The sequence below is a fragment of the Peromyscus maniculatus genome, chromosome 11, assembly GCF_049852395.1.
Source record: "Peromyscus maniculatus bairdii isolate BWxNUB_F1_BW_parent chromosome 11, HU_Pman_BW_mat_3.1, whole genome shotgun sequence".
Classification (NCBI taxonomy): domain Eukaryota; kingdom Metazoa; phylum Chordata; class Mammalia; order Rodentia; family Cricetidae; genus Peromyscus; species Peromyscus maniculatus.
The window spans coordinates 49,922,728-49,945,469 of NC_134862.1; the positions used below are offsets into that span (position 1 = coordinate 49,922,728).

Sequence of the window (22,742 nt, forward strand, 5' to 3'; positions counted from 1 at the left end):
CAACTGAGTCACTTGGTAAAAACACTCTCCAATCTGGTGTATAGGCTGTGCAGTGTACTCCAGTTATATGTTTCTGTGAGCTGTTACCCATGCTGGGTGGGCCTTGGTAATGCAGCTGTCTTTGAGTCATTTCTGGTCCTGTAAGCAACCCTTCACTCATATTTCAGTAACCCCAATAAAACTCATGGGTCATCAAGTTGAGTTTGGTGGTTTCTGTATGATGTCTGATCATGAACGCCTTATCTGGGGCATATCATCTTCACAGGAAAGGTTTTGTCACATTAATAAATAATTCGGTAGTATATTTTATTTTATTTTTATAATGTTAAGACTGACCCTAAAGTCATGGGGTAGACAAGCCTTGTCCTAATGAACTAATAGCCCTATCCTTGCATTCTATTTTAGTATTATATCGTAGAAAGTCCTGATTTCACAATCTTGAACTGCTTATAATCAGAGAGAAATTGATAATCACCATTTGCCTAGTTTGATTTTTTTTAATTTGCAGCGTCATTTGAATCTCTTTGTTGTTTATGATAAGTCTTCATATGTTGCCCAGAGTGGTCTCATATTCAAGATGCTCATAATTCTCCCTCCCAAGTTCTAGGATTACAGACATGTACCACCTTGCCAGGTGTAGACATCCCTAATGAATTATATTTGAGTGGATGCTTGATGCTACAATCAATTTTCTAAATTTCTGCTGCTATCCTTTCTAAAGGAATTCTGGCCACCCAGGCATGGCAAACATGGCTCTGGCAGGCCTTGCCCTTCTCATTGCCTCTGCCTTCCTATAAATCATTAGATTACCTTGCTAAAGCTAGCCACCAAGGTCTGTTCCCTTATTTGGCCACTTCCTCCTCCTGAGGCTGACTATCAAGGTCCAGCTATCAAAATATTGAAGTCAAAAATCCATGTGGCTCACCTAATAAACATGTCCAAATAAAATTAAACACCTCACCCTGACACAGGTTTCCCCTTGTACCTTTATAAATTACCATTTTCCTATATGCCACATCTGTCTCCTCTCTATCTATTGGTAGCCCTTTGTCCTGAGCCAATACTTTTCCTTTCACTTTCAATTTTTTTTCTCTTGCAACTTGTCCATCTCTTTCCTTCCCACTCTTCAGATTTGCATGACCTTTTTTCATATTTCAAATCATAATTTTGATAATGGAGACCTAGTTTAAATAACTAAGAGCATGCCTTTAAGATAATGAAACAATTATACTTTAGTCAGAGATACTTGATATACACAGGTCATACAAAGGAATAATTAATTTAACGTATTTTGTTTGTTGTTTGTTTGTTTATGGAAACAGAGACTCAATATGTAGCCCAACATATCTTCAAATTTAAAATCTCTTGTTCTAGGGTTATAGTTCTAGAGTCATAAGAATGTGCTATCTACACCTCATAAGTACATTATTTTAAAAACAGATAATCAGCACTTGAGAGGCAGAAGCAGGTGAATCTTTGTGAGTTTGAGGCCAGTCTGGTCTACAGAGCAAGATCCAGGAAAGGCGCAAAGCCACACAGAGAAACCCTGTCTCGAAAAACCAAAAAAAAACAAAAAAAAAAAAACAAAAAAACAAACAAACAAACAAACAAACAAAAAAAAAAAACAAAACAAAAAAACCAAAACCCAGATTATGAGGCCACTGAGTCAGTGAGGGGGCTTGCCTCCAAGCTTGGTGACAGGAGTTCAATTCTGGGACTCACATGATGAAAAGAGAGAGCTGACTCACAAGTTCTCTGACATCTTCATGAGTAATGTGGTGTGCACACCTCCATAGATACACACTTATAACCATTGTACACATATAAGATAAATAAATGCTCGCAATGCAATAATAAAAACAAACATGATCAGCTTTAGCCTTCAAAATAGTCCTTTCTCCTAGTTTACATTGAATCAGAAGGAAGATCCTAGGAAGTTCATATTTTCAAGTAACACATAAATTTTTATTTTTGCCTTGTGAAAAGAAAAATCCCAGAGAAAATCATACTCACCATAGCATGAAGGTATGTCAGACCATCCATCATATGTACATGTTATGGAGCCCTTAGTATGTTTATATTTGTTTTCATATCCCATATGGCATTCATAGTTTAATTTATCATTGAGTTTAAACCACGTGCTATTATTTTTAGTTTCAGCATTCTCAAATATAGGCCTATCACAAGACTCTAATGCAAAATAAAATAGAAGATTTCATTTAATGTGTCAATGGACAATCTGAGCAATTCCTATGAGAACAAAAGTAGTCATAGGTTAATATATGATAACAATGAAATACTATATATAAAGACCCTTAGAAGACCAATAATAAATCATTTTCCTGAAATAGTTATGAAATGAAAACTACACTTCTATTAGCAATTACTGCCTCAGTTAAGTTTTACAAACTTTATAATTTTTCAGCTCATTTTTTTCTTATATTTATTACATACTGCAAATAAATAGACAAGTTCAGATGTATTTTGTTTTAGCGAAGGGTAATAAACTTTGAAAATTAATGTCCCATATTTAGTAGTTCATATGCAATATAGAATATAGAAAAGTAGATTAGTTAAATTTAAAACTGGTGAATTTATTTTATTATATCAAAGGTTCTTTTCTCTCACAATAAGGAAATCCAAAAAGTCTTGTAATTATATGAATATTACATGGGAATAATTTTAATTGCTTTTTCTTTAAATAGATCTTGTAAAAGTACAATAAATGAAAAATAGAAACTAAGAAAGCAGTAAATGTATTAAATCACCTTATCATTTAAGTTATGTTGCATAGTTCCTGAAAAAAAAACACTGGCTAGCTTTCTGATAAGTAAGACAAGCTGAACTCACTATTCTCAGAAAACTTTCATTAACTGTAGGTACTAAAACACAAAAATTTGATGATACCTGGGAATATTTCTTTCTTTTCAATATCAAAATATTTGGGAAGAATTTATAAGAGGGAGACCCTCTGAGACGGACCTTAACTGATAGTGTCAAATATGTATTATAAGGTTATCACATATTCTGGGATCTAAAACATGGATATGTATCTTCACCTAAAGCTTTACCTTTATATCTAGGAGCAAAGGCTTTGATATGCAAGGCAGAGTATCTTTTAAAAGGCAGCTGTTCAAATAATCCTTCACTAAATTTAAAATGATAGGATATTTTAAAGCATTGGAAAGGGAAATGAACTGATATTCTACAGTGCAGGAATGAGTCCAAAAGGAAAAACAAATAATATTTTTTTCTTGAAGTTTAAAACTCATCTTTCAAGTGAAACAACACCAGCCACCTCAAAGGAGAATAAAGCTAAACCCTTATACATTACCAGTATAATGGCAGGAATATCATGAAGTACTCACTGATACATGAGGGTTGAGCTGACCATCCATTTTGGAGGCAGGTAATTGTTCCTGATGTTTCTCCATTTGCTGTTACATATCCTTGTTTGCACCTATAAAGTGTTTTTCTGTTTAGAGCATATGTACGATCAAATTCAGAAAGAAACCCATTCTCAATCTCTATACTGTCCTTTGAACATGTCTCTAAAAGGGAAAGGAGTGAAAAAAGGATGAGTTCATGCTCAGTAGCTTAAGGATTACAATACAAAAGATATTTAAAATAGCTGTCAGTCACTTATACATGAAGACTTAAAATAATCAGAATCATTCACATTCCTGAACCAAGGAAATCAAATCATAGGTTTTAAGATACACAATATCTTGTTTGAATTTTTTAACATAGCAAGATTTAAATCACTCATAATTACTTCTAAAATTGTGTTAAAATTTTTGTCCAAGTGAATGCACAATCCTACAGAAAGTCAGCATCCTGAACGGTATTTTTTCTTATACTTTCCTTAAACCTCAGAATAATTGGCTCTCTAAGGCATCTAGACTTATTTGCTCAATTAAAGATCCTGTGGTTGGGTGATAATCTTGGAAAATCTATCTGCACAGTTGCTACAGACTCCAGTTTCAAAAATTTGAAATACCGTTGTAACCTCATTGCTGGGGGATGTCTTTCTGTATGCTGTGAATATATGTTATTCCCATTGGTTAATAAATAATCTGCTTTGGCCTATGGCAAGGCAGCTTAGAGTCAGGCAGGATAGGAGAGAGACAAGAAAGAGAAAAGGTGGGGTTTGGAGAGAGACGCCATCCCACCATCCAGAAAACATCATGTAATGGCACACAGGTAAAGCCACGAAACATGTGGTGATAAATAGATTAATAGTTATGGATTAATTTAAGATATAAGAGCTAGCTAGCAAAAGACCTGCCATAGACTAAACAGTTTGTAAATAATATAAGCCTCTGTGTTTTACTTGGGTCTGAGCTACTGCAGGACTGGGCGGGACACAGGAAAACTTCCAGTTACACCTCATGCCTAAAATACAATGGATGTTCAATGTTCAAAGAGGATCATGAGAAACAAAAAAAATTATTTAATCTCATGGCAAAATGATGCCTCCTCATATCTTGAGTAACTGAACTTAAAAGTGTAAAAGTAAATTTTTTAATTTCACTTTTCTTATCAGCTGAATAAGATTCCATTGTGCAATGTACCAGATGAAAATATATTCCATAAAAAATTAATTTAAAAAGAAAGTATAAAAAGAAATCCAGTTACTAGATTTCTTCTCAAAACATACATTTGATTGTTTATGGATAAGTAGGAAATCAAAGAATAAAACATTAAATATCTTATATAAATGCTGATTAAAGGATTCGATAAAATATTGAACGGAAACACTAAGTAGTGAAGACACAGGAACACCATCAAACAACTAGAAAAGCATAAAGAATAAAAATAAATAAGCATTTTCACTTCACTAACTTGGATGAGGAAACAAATACTAACACAAGCACAAGCTGTGAAAACCTCAAGTGATGAACAGAGATCAAGCAAAAGCCAAATGTGGGAAAGGTAATGAATTGTGATTTTTGTAAAGGACTGTAACAAAATGTAAAGAAAATAAAAGAAAAACAGAGGGCCATCCATAAACAAGGAGGGGAATGAGAAGTTTTGTGAAAATTACCAATGCCTGTTATTGGAAGACAAAGAGCCCCAGACTAGAATTCCAGAGTAGCAAGAGACTAATGAGGTCTGTTATCAAGGAGGCTTCATTATGGAGGATTTTTCCAGAAAATAGTACAGTGAAAGGAACCTGACCAGAAAATAAATAATAGGCATTTTACTAAATTGAAGAAACAAAACCATTGTTCTAAAAGCGATCAGAGTCACTGGATCTGTGATATAGAAAAGCAGAGCAGAAAGAAAACCCAAAGTAGAATTCTGCAGATCTCCACCACCATCCTCTAGTTCTCTGGCCAGATGTCAGGAAACTACAGCACCTTACAAGACTCTGTGATGCAATAGAACAGAAGAAGAAAATTGGCTGCAAATTGTAAGGTCAAAGGCTCCCAGAACACCAGCAATATGAGATACTCAAATTGAAAAGGTGGGACAGTTCCTTTTGATTAGGCAAATCCTTTAGTAAGATCCCAGAAGAGGTTTATTGATGTTCTGAACACACTAGTTGGAAAGAAAAAGCTCTGAAACTAGTCTAAATAAATTTCATGGGAACAAAATTATCAAACGCAGCTTCCATTCATGCAGATATCCAATCCCTAGCACTAACAGCAAATGTTCTAACAAGGTACTGCTTCTTTACTCAAAAGATGTGGTGGATGTGGAAGAAAATGCATTGTGGCAACATCTTATTCCCCTAACAAAAATTCCCAGAAAAGCAACTGATAATGCTCACCCATTTCATCCAAGTATCAGTGATAAACCACATAAACATATTCATGGTAAGACACAGTAGCATGAAAGCTGGCTGCACTCAACATATACATTGAAAAGGACAGTAGCCCCATATCAGTTACCTGAGACTCTCTTAAAGGCATTAGAAAAGAAAAAAGAAAAAGAAAACACTATCCATAAAAAGACCATGGACAAAATTTCATTGAATGTAATAATAAACAAATCTCAAGGCATAATCACAGGGATTCTACAGAATCTTAGTGTTTTAAGTAGAAATTATTTCTTTTATCTATACATCAAATGCAGTATCAATAATGATATTAACATCAATGTCAGTAAAAGTCACTAAATCATTACTCTGCAACTCACTATATTAGAGATGTCTGATGTATAGACCAAAAGACTACAAGTTATGATCTACATGGCTAGCCACTCCATTTTGTGAATAAAATTCCATTTGAAATTTGAAAAGAAAAAGACATTAGAAGAAGAAGAAGAAGAAGAAGAAGAAGAAGAAGGAGAAGAAGAAGAAGAAGAAGAAGAAGAAGAAGAAGAAGAAGAAGAAGAAGAAGAAGAAATTAAAGTTAAAGTTGGTAGATGTGTGTGCATGTGGTAGGGGTGTGTGTCACATCCTGAACTAAAATAATGAAACAAAAATACAAGGAATAATGTTTGTAATACACAAATGCATTCCTACGAAAAATAACCTTTACACCTTGATACTATAAAAGATTTTAAGTTAATAACATTTAAACAGATTTAGCACAGAAAAGTAGAGACAGCACAGGCTATCAATATCAGCAATTATGGGAAATATATATATTTATTATATATATAAAATATATTATATTATATAATTATATATTTATTATATATAAATGTATATAAATAAAATATATATCTAATATGACTTATTTTAAAAGAACCATCAGGGAATATTTTGGGTATCCATGTCAATTAATTTGACAAATTAAAAATTAATGGAGTTTAAAAGCCATAGTTTATATAACTCACTCAAGAAAAATATTTTAGATGATATAGTTGCTTCAGTATGAAAAACATGTACTAGATAAACATTTACAGAATAACACAGGACCTTTCTGTTGCATACAACAGAACATAAGAAACCAAAGGCCTAACTTACTACACAGATATATCCTACTCATTAATAGAAAAAAATTAAATTATACTATATCAGTTGTCTCTAATTTTATTCCAGAAAAGCATTTTATATTCATAAGTAAGCTCATTTTAACAGTCACATAACAAGGGACCATCACAGCAAAATAATTCTTCAAAATGTCAGATGATCTAGATATTTTAAACCTAATGTAAACTTATAAAATACGTTATTTAATAGAAATATCATACTTCTCCAACGATAGATTTCTACAATCTATACTTTTATTTAACATTTGAATTTTTAAATTAAATTGTTCATAAAGAAAGGGATTGAAGATTTAATATTACAAGGTATCAAGTCTTATATAATGGAGTAGTCACTTATGATGTTGGTGAATGTACAAGTATACAGAGCAGTAGAAAAGAACAGGGAGTCAGTGACTCACACACCTAAGACTAGTTCATATTTAGGAATAATTAACATCAATTTCATCATAGAAGATAATCTTTCATCAAAGAAAACATTAGCATTTAGGCATTTAAATGCAAAATAATAAGCTTAAACTTTTTTCTCACACTCAAATAAAATTATTATTGATCATATACCTTAATGTTAAATATAAACTTCTAGAAAAACAACTGCTTTTGACTTATAAATGACACTTTGATGATTAAAAAAAAAGAGAACCAGTAATTGATTTTTTTTGATATGTTGAATAGCATCAAAACAAATGCTTGCTATCAATGAAGACTAGAGTCACAGCTATGGGTAAGACTTAGTGCCTACCTCCTCTAAAGATGCTGAGATTTTGTCTGACTGCAGCTTATGCACATCTTGTGTATGCTTTCACAGGGAGAGGGCTGACAATGCTCCACTGGATGGACACACACCCAAGAGGTTAGGGGCAGCACAGATAGGACTTCAATTTTTTTGAAGAACAAAAAAATAGGGTGGGTAGGGATGAGGTAGATATAGATGGAATTTGGGGAGGAAGGTGAATATGGTGAAAATATGTTGTATGAAATTCTCAAAGAACTAATAAAAATAAGGAAAAAGTAAACATTTGCCCTTGAAAGACAGATAGAATGTAACTTGAGCTGTAAAAGTGAGGAAATGCTTGTGAAGAACACTAGCCCACAGAAGCCTAACAGTGACAATGTACTAAGTAGTCTCAAAATTCAGTAGAAACATAACAAACAACAAGGAAAACGTGGGCAACATTTTGAAGAACCATTTTCAGAAAGATGTGTAGATGGCAGATTAGCAGGGGAAAGGGTGTCCTTCAGCTTTATTCCCTGAGACCTGAGATGCCACCATTAAAAGCTTAAAATCTGAAGATACGAAGAAGCTAGTTTCCCAGAGTCTGCATATGTGAATATGGAAGTCACAGTTGCAGAAAACTAGCATACATCTAGATGATCCAGCATATCCACCCTGCAAAGGGAGAAAAGCAAGTAAAGCCCTTCCCAGGTGTAAAGACTGTAAAAGCACAACAATGATAAGCAGAGCAAGAAATTCTTATTTGTGCAATAGTGAAATTTATGTATCAGTGGTAACCAATGGCTGTATAATTGTACCTAAGTCCCAATCAATAAGCAGGAATTCATGCCTGGTACAGTAAACCTAGCCAACTACCCTAGAGGAGAGCCTATTACTACTACCTTACTAAACCAGTACTATTTCTTTTTTGTTTGTATTTTTGTTTTGTTTTGTTTTGTTTTGTTTTGAGACAGGGTTTCTCTGTGTAGTCTTGGTACCTGTCCTGGAACTTGCTCTATAGACCAGGCTGGCCTCGAACTCACAGAGATCCACCTGACTCTGCCTCCCGAGTGCTGGGATTAAAGGTGTCTGCCACCACTGCCCAGCTTACCAGTACTATTTCTAATGACATTGTAAATACCTATTTGCTAGGGGATGGTCTTTCTGTATGCTGTGAATATATGTTGCTCCCATTGGTTAATAAATAAGCTGCTATGGCCTATGGCAAGGCAGCTTAGAGGCAGGCAGGGAATCCAAGGAGAGAGACTAGAAAAGGAAAGCTGGGGTCTAGAGAGAGACACTAGCCTGCCACCCAAAGAACAACATGCCAGCAGACCAGTAAGCCACGAACATGTAGCAAAACAAAGATTAATAGAAATGGATTAATTTAAGATATAAGAGCTAGCTAACAAGAGGCCTGCCATAGGCCATAAAATTTGTAAATAATATTAAGCCTCTGAGTGATTATTTTTTAAGTGGCTGTGGGACCAAGGAGACAGGCAGGACCAGAGAAACCTGACTATACTTATTCCTGTATACACAGATATGTGATTTTAGGATCCACATGAAGTCCCATAAAAGATAACCAGTCATGTAATGCGATCAGCAAGAGAATTTATCAAAAATTACCAACATGTTGGGCTCTAACCATCTGACAAAGAGCCAAATGGCAACCCTGAGAGTAGCTCACAAGCTCCTTTTAAATGAGTTTAGGGGAATTTCAAGGAGGAGAGGTTAGCCTAGGGGGTGATTGGTGGATTTTTATAAGCTGTTATAGGATTGGTATGTGACTCTAGTGGTTACAAACTTTCCAGTGGCTGGTAGGGAAACTATCTTTAGCTAGTGGAAGGCTGTGGGGCGCCTGATGTTTGGGTGTCTCTTGTGGTTTTCCATACAACTGCTTGCTCAGCTGCAGTAAACCGAAACTAAGGCCTGGTCTCTGGCAGAAACCTGTCATAGCCCTGGTCTGGGTCCCCAGCTCCCTCAGTCCCACTCATCATCAAAGAAGCTTCTCTTTTTGCAGCCAATGGAGATTAATTCAGAAATCCACAACAGGTCAAAATGCGGAGAAGAAGAGAAGAACTAGAACAGAGGACACAAAGTTGGGTGGGTAATATAAGGAACGCATACCAGAGAATAGTTGGGGATAGGTGAATATAATAAAACATATCATATGAAATTTTCAAAGAACTATAAAAACGAAATTCTCAAAATATTAAAATTGTTTTTAAATGTGCTACATAAGCAAAAATAATTCACAAATACTTATGTAGGCCTCATTGAGTGTTAAAATACAGTTACTAGAAATAACTGCTAGAAACTCGTAAGACAAGCCATGCCATACAAGAAAATATTCAGAAGTTTGATAAAGGAATCATATCCTAGATTGGTAAGGGGTATAAAATAGGGTATAAAAGAAAACATGCAATTAAATGGGATATTCTTAGGTGATTAGTATTATAAGCCAACTAGGAAGATAAAATTAAAGTACAATAACATATTCCTATGCTGATATATTTAGAATATAAAATCTCACTCTCCTGATATTTAGAGGAAAGCAAGTTGACTGAAGCTTGTTCATTGCTGTTATGGATGCAAAATGTGCCAAACGTCCTGAAAATCCACATGCCAGATTTTTACAGACCAAATCATGCACATGCTACAGTACTCATAAATTTCAGTTTTAGATGTTTATCTAAGAAATACATCTTATCTTCAAATTTTCATAAACAGCTCAAAATTGTCAAGATCTAAAATAGCCAAAAATGTTTCTGAAAATGGTATAGACAATTAAATTATTATGTATCCATGTAAAGTTATCTCTCCACAGTAAAATTCAGTTACTATACAAGTCACAATATAGAAGAATGGCATAGATATCCTACTGAAAAGTTATGGAATTAAATCTGAACACATGATGCATAACTCTATTGATATGAAGTGGTAGAAGCACAACATTACAGTAACAAAAATAAAAGTTATTACCTAGTGTAGCTGGCTTTCTGTAGAAACAAAAGCAGAGTCTCCTTTCCAAAGCAAAACATCCTTAGACATAAATTTCAAAATTGAAATACCTTTATAATATACACATTGATTCAACTGAGCAGTCTTTACAATCAAATGTCTTTCTGTAGTTAAGAATCCCAAAGACAATATAATCCAGACTCTCTGTGTGATATCCATCTTTACATGGCTTATTTTTTATATTACTTTTACTTTCTCTTTAAAGACTTTACTATTTTAAAACTTTCTATTTCTTTATATAACTGTCTATGTTCCTTTTCCTCTCTCTTCCAAGCCTATGTACATTTTTACACACATCGTAAAGCATTTAAAGTCTTGTTCCATCTGAATCTGTCTTATTGTGAATCCACCGCCTTAAACTGCAGCATTTGTAAGACTGAAACAGCACTATGGCTGCTGGCTCCGCCCACCTCAGCTTCCCAAAATGACGGTGGTACGTTTACCGCCAGCTCTGGGAGCTATCATGAGTCTATGCTTTTATCCAAGCAGCGTGCAGCCCAGAAACCTCTTTTTTTGTTTTGTACTAGCAAAGGCTAAATCCACCAGGCAGCTTAATGTGCCCCTTGCAGAGGCCTCATTTCCGCCCTACTGCAGGTTAAGCGCACACGCCAGGAACGCACAAGTAGCTCAAACCGGCAGCTGCCGCTCATTTGAGAGACACAATTAGGAAGCTGTTTTTAGCTCCGTTTTAGAATCTTTTCTCAGGTTTTAGGTGGAAACTCTTGCCAACACGTTGGGCGCCATTTGTAGCTTGTGTTTTCCTGCCTTGCCCACAGTCAGGACAAATCTCTGTCACCTGCCAGTCCCACAGCCGCTCAGACCCAACCAAGCAAACACAGAGACTTATATTGCTTACAAACTGTATGGCCGTGGCAGGCCTCCGGTTAACTGTTCCTATATCTTAAAGTAACGCATTTCTACAAATTTATACCTTGCTACGCGGCTCGTAGCTTATCAGCATCTTCACATGCTGCTTGTCCTGGCAGTGGCTGGCAGGCAGTGGCTGGCAGCTTGTCCTGGCAGTGTCTGGCCGCGGCTGGCAGCGGCTGGCAGCGTCTCCTTCTGCCTTTCTGTTCTTTTATCTCTCCTCTCTGTTAGTCCCGCCTATACTTCCTGCCTAGCCACGACCAATCAGGTTTTATTTATTAACCAATCAGAGCAACTTGACATACAGACCATCCCCCAATACAGCCAAGTGCAGACCATCTCAGACACCTGCACTCAGGCCCATGGTCCTAATCATCCTCTATGCAAACCTGCTGGGTAACGCCACAAAGAACCCAAGAAGGGCTCCCACAAGACATACATTAACATCCCACAGCAACCTAGGGTGGTGGAGTTGAAGAGGAAGGAAACAAGAGAAATTCCTCAGTAGATTAAGACTGGTTCTAGCTTGATGGGGTTGTATTCATATAAGCATACTCATTTGTCAATGCCACTGACCTGAACTCGAAACATATTTGAACTATTTCTGAATAGAAATGATTTTTCATAGCCGAGTCCTTTGAAAGTGGGCATGAAATTGTCAGTTGTTTTAAGATCTTTTTGAGTTACTTGGAGAAAGAAGCCTAAAGCATTTTTCCTGGATAGGATTTTTAAAAAACAAGACACAGAAATATGAAAAAGCAGTGTGTTCATAGAAATCAACACAATTAACAAAGACACTAGAAAGAATTTGTAAAATTTAAAATATAGACAAAACCAGCATGCTGGAAATGCTATCAAATAAAAACTTAGTACAAACTTTAAGCAGTTCACTGATATTAATCACATAAAATTTTGAATCACTGAAGATAAAAATTCTTAGAGATTAAACAAATAGTGGACAGAATTAAAAAATCCTAACAAAAGTTTCTCATTAGCAAAATAGTACAATAAAAGGCAGTTGACAGGCATTCAAGAATAGATTAAACTTTTAAATAAATATTGCATTCATAAATAGGAAGACTCAATGTGATTACATAATTATTATTTCAAAATTGTGCTGAATATTCAAGATAATTCATTCAAATATAACTAAAGTTATTTAAAAGAAGTTGGGAATCTGTATTAAACAAAAAATACATACGACTCAGACTGATTTTTAGAATTCTTAATATTGCAGCAAACTAAATACAAATGAATGGATTAAAAAACTGCATTTGAAAAATTAAAATATTGACTGCAAGTTGACTTAGAATTATATTTTAAATGCAAAATGATAATGAAAGGAATTCAAATCAGCACTATTATGTTGTAAAATTTTATAGATATTTATTTTGAAAATAAAGTGTGACATCACACAATCATGTACAAGAATATAGAACACGAAGTAATCATCCATACAAACATATATTAGTACAGAGATTGGAGAAAAACAAGAAAACTAGACAATACACAATATCTCAGAATTTTCTTTTCAATTACACATCACAAAGGATTCAGAGACAATTAGCAGAACTTTAAAATGTCATATTACTATGCGAATATATGAATGATGTGTGCAGCTATTATCATATTTGTTTAATTTTAAACTATACTTTTATAATTATTTTGAGTCAAATAACAAAGTGATTTCAAATTTTATAGTACTCTAAACAAAACTTTACTCAATATTTTGTTGTAATGTCTATTAGGTGTGTTTACTTTTCTATATACTTATCAAGAATCCTCAGTATTCACTTATACATACTTGAAGCATTTTGCCACAGGTAATATAGATGGGATGGGGAGTCAAGAGCATCTTGTGATCTTAGTCCTGGTTACTTACTGACATGGATGCACTTGAGTTGAGGTGACCAGCCGTTCTCTGTACATGTAACTGTGTCTTGACCATTTGGAAGACTGTAGCCAGAGTAACAGTTGATTTTTACAGACTGGTCCTGTATGAATGATCTTTGCCAGGATAAATATTCCCCATTCTCCACTTTATGGATAACACATTGTCCTAAGAACCATAAAATGATAAATTAAAAACAGAAAAATATTCATTTATTCAAAAAACTAAATGAAAACTTATCTTTACAACAGTTAAATGAGCATGTGTGACATTCAAAAATAAAACCAATACCAAATGTTTTAAAAAGTAGCATTTATCTTTAACTTTTATAAATAAAATATACACACAATAAAGGTGTTATCATAGTCCTTACTTCAGATATTCATTTCATGAAGAGCTGCTCATAAAGGACAGAAGCTAGTCTTTTTTGCTCATAAGCTCTTGTTGGTCTTATTTTTGTCATCATGGACTTAACTGTAATTATGCATGTGCTCTTCTCTTTCCACTCTTCCATGGAATTAAATGTGATCTAATGCAGACATTGACTTACTGAGGCATGGAACTGCAGGCTCCCAGCCTTGTCCAGTGCAGTAAATGCGGTCCCAGTCATTCCTCGAAGGAGCCAAAAATCCATCATTGCAGCGATAGTAGAACCACTTGCCTATAGATACTGGGAAGTAGGGTCTGTGTCTCTCTTCATTTTCTAGATATCCATTTTTGATTTGTGGAAAAGCACAAGGTTTCACTTGTAATAAAAAAAAAAAAGATAGAAAAACACTCCTATCAGGGATAAGCTATTTGATCAGTGAATTAATTTCTATTAATTATAACTTCATGTTTAGAGAATGTCTAGGAGAAGGAGACAAATAGGTATGTGAGGAAGTCTTTCCTCATGAAATCAAGTTATACCTGACAGACCATCAGAGGAGTGGCTCAGGGATATTTGTTAATACCCAATATGATAAATGCTTATTTACAAATTGAAGCAGAACTGAAATCTAATGTGATTACACCATAGTGAACTATTCTTGTAACTTCATATTGAAGTGCTATATTGTTCATTGTATTAATAGGTTTATATGTAATGTTTCATTAAAATTTTCCTCTTTTTTTCTTATTTATAAATAATAAGTACTTTTAATATCAAAATAGTATTAATTTTTCTATGAAGTATGATTCTACTTCAGGAACCTTCATGCAGTGTGTTAAAAGAATTCCAATACATGCCCAAATACACAAATCTCATAGCTTCCTTATTCTTGCACACATACACTTGTTACATGGTTTATAAATTTAAATTATTTTTCTCTTGAGTGTTCTTTAAAATTTGAGAATTTTACTTTTCATAAGGTATCAAGAAATTAAATTATCTCACTGAGATTTATTTTTAAAGGATACCAGAAGGAGACATTGTTTAAAATAGGGATAATATAGCCTTATAGACACATTCCTCTGCCTCTTTGCTAATCTTCATTCTCATGTGGGCACAGATGAATCTGTCTTTGCCTCTTTTATAGGTGATTCCTCAAAATAAACCTAATATTCCTTAAAGTGCATGATTAGCAGAGGTGGTCAGTACTTAAAGTAACCTCATTTGAATCTTACATTTTTCCAGATGCAGGTCATGGCCCCATCAGCAGTGATGGTTGGTCCATCACCATATTGATTCAAGCTACTCACAACATTGATTAATATTTATTAATTTTCAAATGCTTTAAATAAGTACTAGCACAGTTCATTTATTGGCCTTTCCCAGGATCTTCTAATTGTTATTGATAAATTATGTCCCAACACAGATTCAACATGGCACAAAAGATGAATTTGTAGACTCTCTCCTAATAAAGATTCATGATCATCATCCCTTGTATTGTTCTAGCTGTGAATTTCTACATTATTTTCCCCCAAACAGGAAACTATTTGATGAAAGAAATTAGTAGTTGAACAGGGTTGAGAAGAGAGTACTACACATTTTAAGTGGAAAAGGTATTTAATGAAATTACAGAGAAATTAGTCAACTTTATCTTATCTAGGAAAACACTAGAAATTCTGCAGTGAAAAAAACCTCAAATTCAGATATCTTCAGGCCACAGATAGTACAGATATCATTGGGGAGATCTATGGTGTGGAAACTCAACCATAATTGGGTTTGAAGTTTACTACACTACACAGATTCCATGCCTATAATTTTCAACCTACTCAAAAGCCCATGGCAGGGGTATCATAAAATTTAGAGGGAACTTAATTCTGTAATTGAGATAAATTGACATAACACTGAACAATCTTCTAAATATATATGTTAATATTTTAGGTAATCAACATTGCCAACATTAATTAGAGATGTCTCTCTTTTCCAGTAAACTATGATGAATGTAGAGATTTGTTAATGTACAAGGTACAGGGAATAATGAGAGTGTGCTCAACATTAAACAAGACATTTACACCATCCCTCAAAAGTTCAAGGAACATGTGAATAAAAGGGCACAAAGATTCTAAGAGCAAGACTGTAGTGATCATGGCTATGAAATATTTTCTTCTGGCTTATTCAGAGCCATTATAATCACAAACTATCAACTTCTAAAAATGTCTGCACTGAGTCTATCAAGAATGGGCCATCATCATCCAGGCATGAATGGAATAAGCTCTTGGGGAACTCATCTCTGAACTATTTCATCTGATTGATTCAGAAAAATAATGGGAGTCAGTGATTTCAGGTGTATACCCACAAGTGACTAAACTAGGTTCCAAAAGACAGTACCAATCTGAGTGTTGCACATATGCCCTTTGTTAAACTACATGTACCATTCATCAAAACTAAAACTTGAGAATCTGGGAGAAAGACAGGCAAGTATGAAGTGTTATTGGTAGAGTTGGGGTGTGAGAAAACATTATGGAGATAGACTATCCAGTATGTTTTATATACATGTAAGAAATTGTCGAAATTAAATTTTAAAAAATTATAAAAAATCATTTCCCCTTATAATTTTCATAAAGTAATAATATTTCATACTGAAAATTGCTTTTCTTTCCTATTATGATTTGGACCTCATACATTTTCCCAAATCTCACTTTAATGGAAACCTGGTTTCTCATTGCTGGAGCTATTGGGAGAGGGGGTAAAGTCCAGACGTTGCTAGCTTGGTTGAAATAAGTCAGATCATTGGGGCTCTGCATTTGAAGGGGTAGTGGGACCTTAGCCATTCTTGTATAGCTATGTTTTCTGGAGGGAAGGAGGCAAGCAGCTTTGCTTTAGCTCTCACTCTTTCACATAATGCTCCGCCTCTCACAGGCTTAAAGTGATGAGACTAGTTGACCGTGAAATCAAGTCACCAAAACTAAATAAATCCTTCTTCTATGTTATTTCTTCAGTAATACTGACAGAGACAGAACGGGGACTAAGAAGAGAAACCTGACCACTCTTTTGTTACTGTATTTGGGGGTGGGGCTTAAGGGATACCAGGCTTAAGTATGGTATACTTTTATCATGAATGTCTAGATAGTATGAAAGGAATATGGATATAGATAGGCAAAAACCTGAAAAGTATGGGAGAGGTATATTAGAAATAAAATACTCTTGACTCAAGTGATGCTGTGTGTGTGTTAAGAAGCCACTGAAGCCCTCCAAAGCAGCTCCCTCCAACAAAGATAATGTAATTTCCCTCTTCATGTGTGAGCTGGACTCAAAATATAAAGAACTGCCATGCCAGAAACAATTGTGTGTGAGTAGATCACAGACAGATTCTGGGCCCCCACTGTCTCTCTGATCACTAACTAGAGCAAGCGAGCTGTTGTCAGGCAATCTCCGCAGAGGCTTATATGATAAGGAACTGAGGGCTCTTATCAAAGCCTTATGAGTATGACATGTGGGACATAGGGCCTAATGTTTAGCAAAGGCTCCTGATGACTGACAGCCATGGCAGTCTCTGAGAGCACCACACTGATGCAGAGACAGTAGCTAAGTCATCCTCAAATCTGGACAACAGAAATGGGGAGACAATACAAGTTTGTTATGAAGCAAATATTTTTACTGATATTTGCTACAACGCAAATAAATAACTAAAATAAAATCTTATATGTCCTCCTTTCCCAATAATTTGCAAAAAATCTTTGAAAACGTTTCATAATTTGAAAAATGTGCATATGTATATGTGGTGGTATTGTGTATTCTAATAAATTTATCTGGGGTCAGAGAACAGACAGCCACTAGATACAAAGGCTAGAAAATGGTGGCACTCACACCTTTAATCCTAGCATTCCAGAGATAGAAATCCCTCTGGATCTCTGTGAGTTCAAGGCCACATTGGAAATAGCCAAGCATGGTGACATGCCTTTAATCCCAGAAAGCCAGCCTTTAATCCCAGGGAGTGGTGGTAGAAAGCAGGAAGATATATAAGGCGTGAGGGCAAGAAACTAGAAGTTTTTTGGCTGGTTAAGCATTTGGCTGGTTAAGCATTCAGGCTTTTGAGCAGTAATTCAGCTGAGACCCATTCCAGATGAGGACTCAGAGGCCTCCAGTCTGAGAAGAAAAGACCAGCTGAGGATCTGGCAAGGTGAGATAGCTGTGGCTTGTTCTGTCTCTCTGATCTACCAGCATTGACCCCAATAACTGGCCTCGGGTTTGATTTTATTAATAAGAACTTTTAAGATTCCTGCTACATGCATATATACATAAATTTGAGTAGCGGTAAATTATGAATTTAAGTTTTCTAAATTTTATTTTTAATATTACTTAAAATCTTAAGTTTTAATATTACTTAAAACTTAAATGTTACTTAAAAGAAAAACCAGGTAGGCTGCCTGCAGATCTTCTCTTTCTCTGTGTTCCCCCAGATCCAAACCCCTAACCTCATTCCCAGTTCTTTAGCAGAACACCTGTCAGCTTTTCCTCCTCCCTCCCATCTCCCGTAGATCCCACAGATTTCCCCTTCTAATCCCCCTCTCCTCACTCACTGCTTTGTTCCAGCCCCAACCCAAAAGCCACACCTGCTAACCCCAGGGCTCCTGCCACTGCAAAAAGTAGTCTGAAGGCAAACCCAAACCTCTCCTGCTCCTGATATCCAGTACTCCAGCCTCATTCCCAGCTCTATAGCAGGAGAACTGTTAGGATCTCCCTTTCCTCTCTGACCCCATCCGCAATAGATCACTAAGCCCTTCTCTTCCTACCTTCCTTCCCCAAACTCATCTCAACATCACAGTCTCCAATGTCAGTAGGCACTCACAGGGAACACACCAGCTGAGCAGGACAGAGAAACAGGTAAGATAACTGAAGGCCTTCACTACTCCCTCCTTATCTACAAACCAACCCCTCCAGTTCCTTCCTTAGAACACCACCTTCAGCCTTCCTTCCCCACTGCCCACATCTCGTGTGGATCCTACATACCATCCCCTCCTAACCTCACTCTCCCTACTTGTTGATTTATCTCAACCCCCAATACAGGTAGGAACCCTCTGCTGTCCCACAGGCCTTGCTTGCCAGAAAACCAGGAAGCCTGCCTGCAGACTCTTTCTTCTCCCTCTGCTTCCCAAGATGCAATCCCCCAATCTCAACACAGCTCTGCAGTGGCACAATGGTGGCAGCCTTCTGTGTCCTCTCTCAGCTCTGATCTCATGTGGATCCCACAGATCTTCCCCTTCTATCCTCCCTCTCACACTCTTTGCTTTGTCCCAGGCCCCCTGCTAAGCCAAATTCTCTGTGAACATACCAGCAGAGCAGACCAGGAAAATAAGCAAAACACAGCCACTACACTCCCAAACTCCTTTGAGGAAGCAGAAAGCAAGGAATAAAACACCCACGCAACAAAGACAAATATAGAAATAAGCACCTCGACCTATAATCACCCCAAAACCAGATGCATAGACACAAATGTATAAGTACAATTAATAAGAGTCAGGGCAGCCGGGCGGTGGTGGCACACGCCTTTAATCCCAGCACTTCGGAGGCAGAGGCAGGTGGATCTTTGTGAGTTCGAGGCTAGCCTGGTCTACAGAGCGAGATCCAGGAAAGGCGCAAAGCTACACAGAGAAACCCTGTCTCGAAAATCCCAAAAAAAAAAAAAAAAGAAAAGAAAAAAAGAGTCAGGGCAATAAGACTTCACTAGAGCACAGTTATCTTACCACGGGAGGCCCTGAATATTCTAGCAAAGCTGAAACACAAGAAAAAGACCTTAAAAACAGGAACTATGGAGGAAAGCTTTACCACCAGAATACAAGAGATTTAAAGGAGACTTTCAGGTGTTGAAGATACAAGAGCAAAAATGGAAACACTGGTAAAAGAAAATGTTGAACCTAAAAATTTCCTGACACAAAACATCCAAGAAATCTGGAACACTATGAAAACACCATACCTGCTGGTAGGGGTGGTGGCGCAAGCCTTTAATCCCAGCACTCGGGAGGCAGAGGCAGGCAGATTTCGAGGCCAGCCTGGTCTACAAAGTGAGTTCCAGGAAAGGCACAAAAATATACGGAGAAACCCTGTCTCAAAAAAACAAAACAAAACAAACAAAAGAAAGAAAGAAAGAAAGAAAGAAAGAAAGAAAGAAAGAAAGAAAGAAAGAAAGAAAGAAAGAAAAGAGAAGATCATGCCTAAGAATAACAGGAGAGGAAGGAGAAAAATCTCAGTTCAAAGGCACAGAAAATACTTTCAAAAAATCATAGAAGAAAAATTTTCGGACTGAAAGAAGTAGAAAATTTTTCTGATAGGAAGAAGGGGGTGCCTATAAATGTACAAGAAGCACACAGAACACCAAATTGACTGGACCAGAAAAGAAAGTCCTCTCACCACGTAATAATCAAAACATTAAACAAAGAACAAATAAAGAATATTAAAAGCTGCAAGAGAAAAAGACCAAGTAATACAAAAAGGCAGATATATTAGAAATACATCTGACTTAGCAAGGGAGGCTCTACAAGCCAGAAGAGCTTGGACATATGTGCTTTGGCTCTAAGAAACCACAGATGCCAATCCAGATTACTATTCCCAGCAATACTTTCAATCACCATAGATGGAAAAAATAAGATATTCTGTGATAAAACCAAATTTAAACAATATCTACCTAGAAATCCAGCCCTACAGAAGATGCTAGAAGAACTCTAACCCAAGAAATTAATTACACCCATGAAAACACAGAAAATAAGTAATCTAACACCAGCAAAATCTAAAGAATGGTAAAATACACACACCCATAAACATATTATCAGCAACAATTACATAAAATAACAGGAATTAAAAATCACTGGTCATTGATATCTCTCAATATCAATGGACTCAATTCCCCAATAAAATGACACAGACTAAGAGAATGGACCCCAAACCAGAATCCATTCTTTTGCTGCATACAAAAAGCACACCTTGGGGTAAGATGGCGGCGAGCAGTACTTCACAAGCTAGTAGCTAGGAGGAGAAGAAAGGTGCTGATGAGTCCAGTAGAGAGATAGTTTGGATCGACAGGACCACAACCATTAAGAATTAATAGCAGGAGGCAGACGGACCCAGTGGCGGCTGACAGGGACGTACAGGCCTGGCGGCAGAGACAAGCAGACGCAGGTAGGCCTGTGGTGGCAGACCGTGGAGGTGGACAGGCCCAGGGACGGAGACGGGCAGACGCAGCTTGGAGCGGGGACGCCCCTGGGCAGACGTGGCTTGGAGCAGGGATGCCCCTGGCCCCAACGCCTAGGGAGGAGGCTGTCTCCGTGGGTCGGAGCCGGAGCGAATCTGAACACTCCGTCTGAGGACAACCCAGGGCCCAACTGCTGATCCTGTGAAACCCAACAACTTGGAGGTGTTGGTGAGACTACCCTGCTCAGCTGAAACCCATCTGGGAGAGGATTCAGATGCCTATAGTTTGAAGTCTGAAGAAACAAGATCAGCTGAGGAGTCGACAAATGAACAAAACGTGACCTGGGAACATAGAAGAAGGCGCTACCCAGCCACCAAACCAGATCACCAGAATCATAAGTATATAATTCACCGACTGAAATCAGCTGCCCCTGAAGAAACAGCCCAATAGCACCAATTTAACCAAGAACCCCTACTAAACCAAGACTAAAAATTAGAACAAGAGAGGCACTCTCAGACACAGACACCACCTGCACCGCACAAAGGAAGAGACGAGTAGACACCAGTGCAAAAATACAGGCAACGACATAAAGGCCTATATGGCAACATCAGAACCTAGTGATTCTACACCTGCAAGACCTAAACATATCATGACAGAAGAAACAGAAGAAATCAACCCTAAAAATGACTTTAAGAAGATGATAGAGGCCCTTAAAGAAGAAATAAAACATTCCCTCAAAGAGGAAATAAAAACTTTCCTTAAAGAGGAAATGAAAAACTACCTTAAAGAGGAAATAAAAACTTTCCTTAAAGAGGAAATAAAAACTTCCCTTAAAGAGGAAATGAAAAACTCCATTAAAGAGGAAATAAAAAACTCCCTTAAAGTAAAGAAATGGAAGAAAAAACGAACAAAAAATGGGAAGAAATCAAATCAAGCCAAGAAAAAGCAATTAAACAGATGAAAGAAACATTCCAAGATCTGAAAAATGAATTTGAGACAATAAAGAAAACACATGCTGAGGGAATGCTGGAAATAGAAATCCTGACTAAACGAACAGGAACTACAGAAACAAGCATAACCAACTGATTGCAAGAGATGGAACAGAGAATCTCTGACACTGAAGACACGATAGAGAAAATAGATTCGTCAGTCAAAGAAAACACTAAAGACAAAAAAGTCGTAACACAAAATGTCCAGGAAATTTGGGACACCATGAAAAGACCAAACCTAAGAATAATAGGGATAGAAGAAGGAGAAGAATACCAACTCAAAGGCACAGAAAATATATTCAACAAAATCATAGAAGAAAACTTTCCTAACCTAAAGAAAGAAATACATATGAAGATACAAGAAGCTTACAGAACACCGAATAGGCTGGATCCAAAAAAAAGTCCCCTCGACACATAATAATCAAAACACTAAACACACAGAACAAAGAAAAAATATTAAGAGCTGCAAAGGAAAAAGACCAAGTAACATATAAAGGCAAACCTATCAGAATAACACCAGACTACTCAATAGAGACTATGAAAGCTAGAAGATCATGGACAAATCTCATGCAGACACTAAGAGACCACGGATGTCAACCCAGACTATTATACCCAGCAAAACTCTCAATCACCATAGGCGGAGTAAACAAAATATTCCAGGATAAAACCAGATTTAATCAATACCTGTCCACAAACCCAGCCCTACAGAAAGCACTAGAAGGGAAAATTTAACCCAAAGAAGCTAAACACATCCATGAAAA

The 22,742-nt window shown here is 36.5% G+C and overlaps 1 protein-coding gene across 5 annotated transcripts in view; it reads right to left on the reverse strand.

Annotated features, from left to right (window-relative positions):
* Positions 1-22,742, reverse strand: part of LOC102918459 (complement factor H) — a 90,913-nt gene that overhangs the window by 27,672 nt on the left and 40,499 nt on the right. For 4 of the 5 annotated variants that reach the window (XM_076547552.1, XM_076547555.1, XM_076547554.1 and 1 more), the window contains exons 8-11: positions 13,990-14,184; positions 13,431-13,607; positions 3,369-3,551; positions 2,014-2,190 (exon numbers count right to left, since the gene is read on the reverse strand). In XM_076547552.1, the coding sequence (XP_076403667.1) occupies positions 2,014-2,190; positions 3,369-3,551; positions 13,431-13,607; positions 13,990-14,184 (732 nt within the window). Of the gene's footprint in view, positions 1-2,013; positions 2,191-3,368; positions 3,552-8,595; positions 10,643-12,006; positions 13,608-13,989; positions 14,185-22,742 lie in introns of those variants that run through there. The other variant, XR_013043301.1, reaches the window with a different exon arrangement.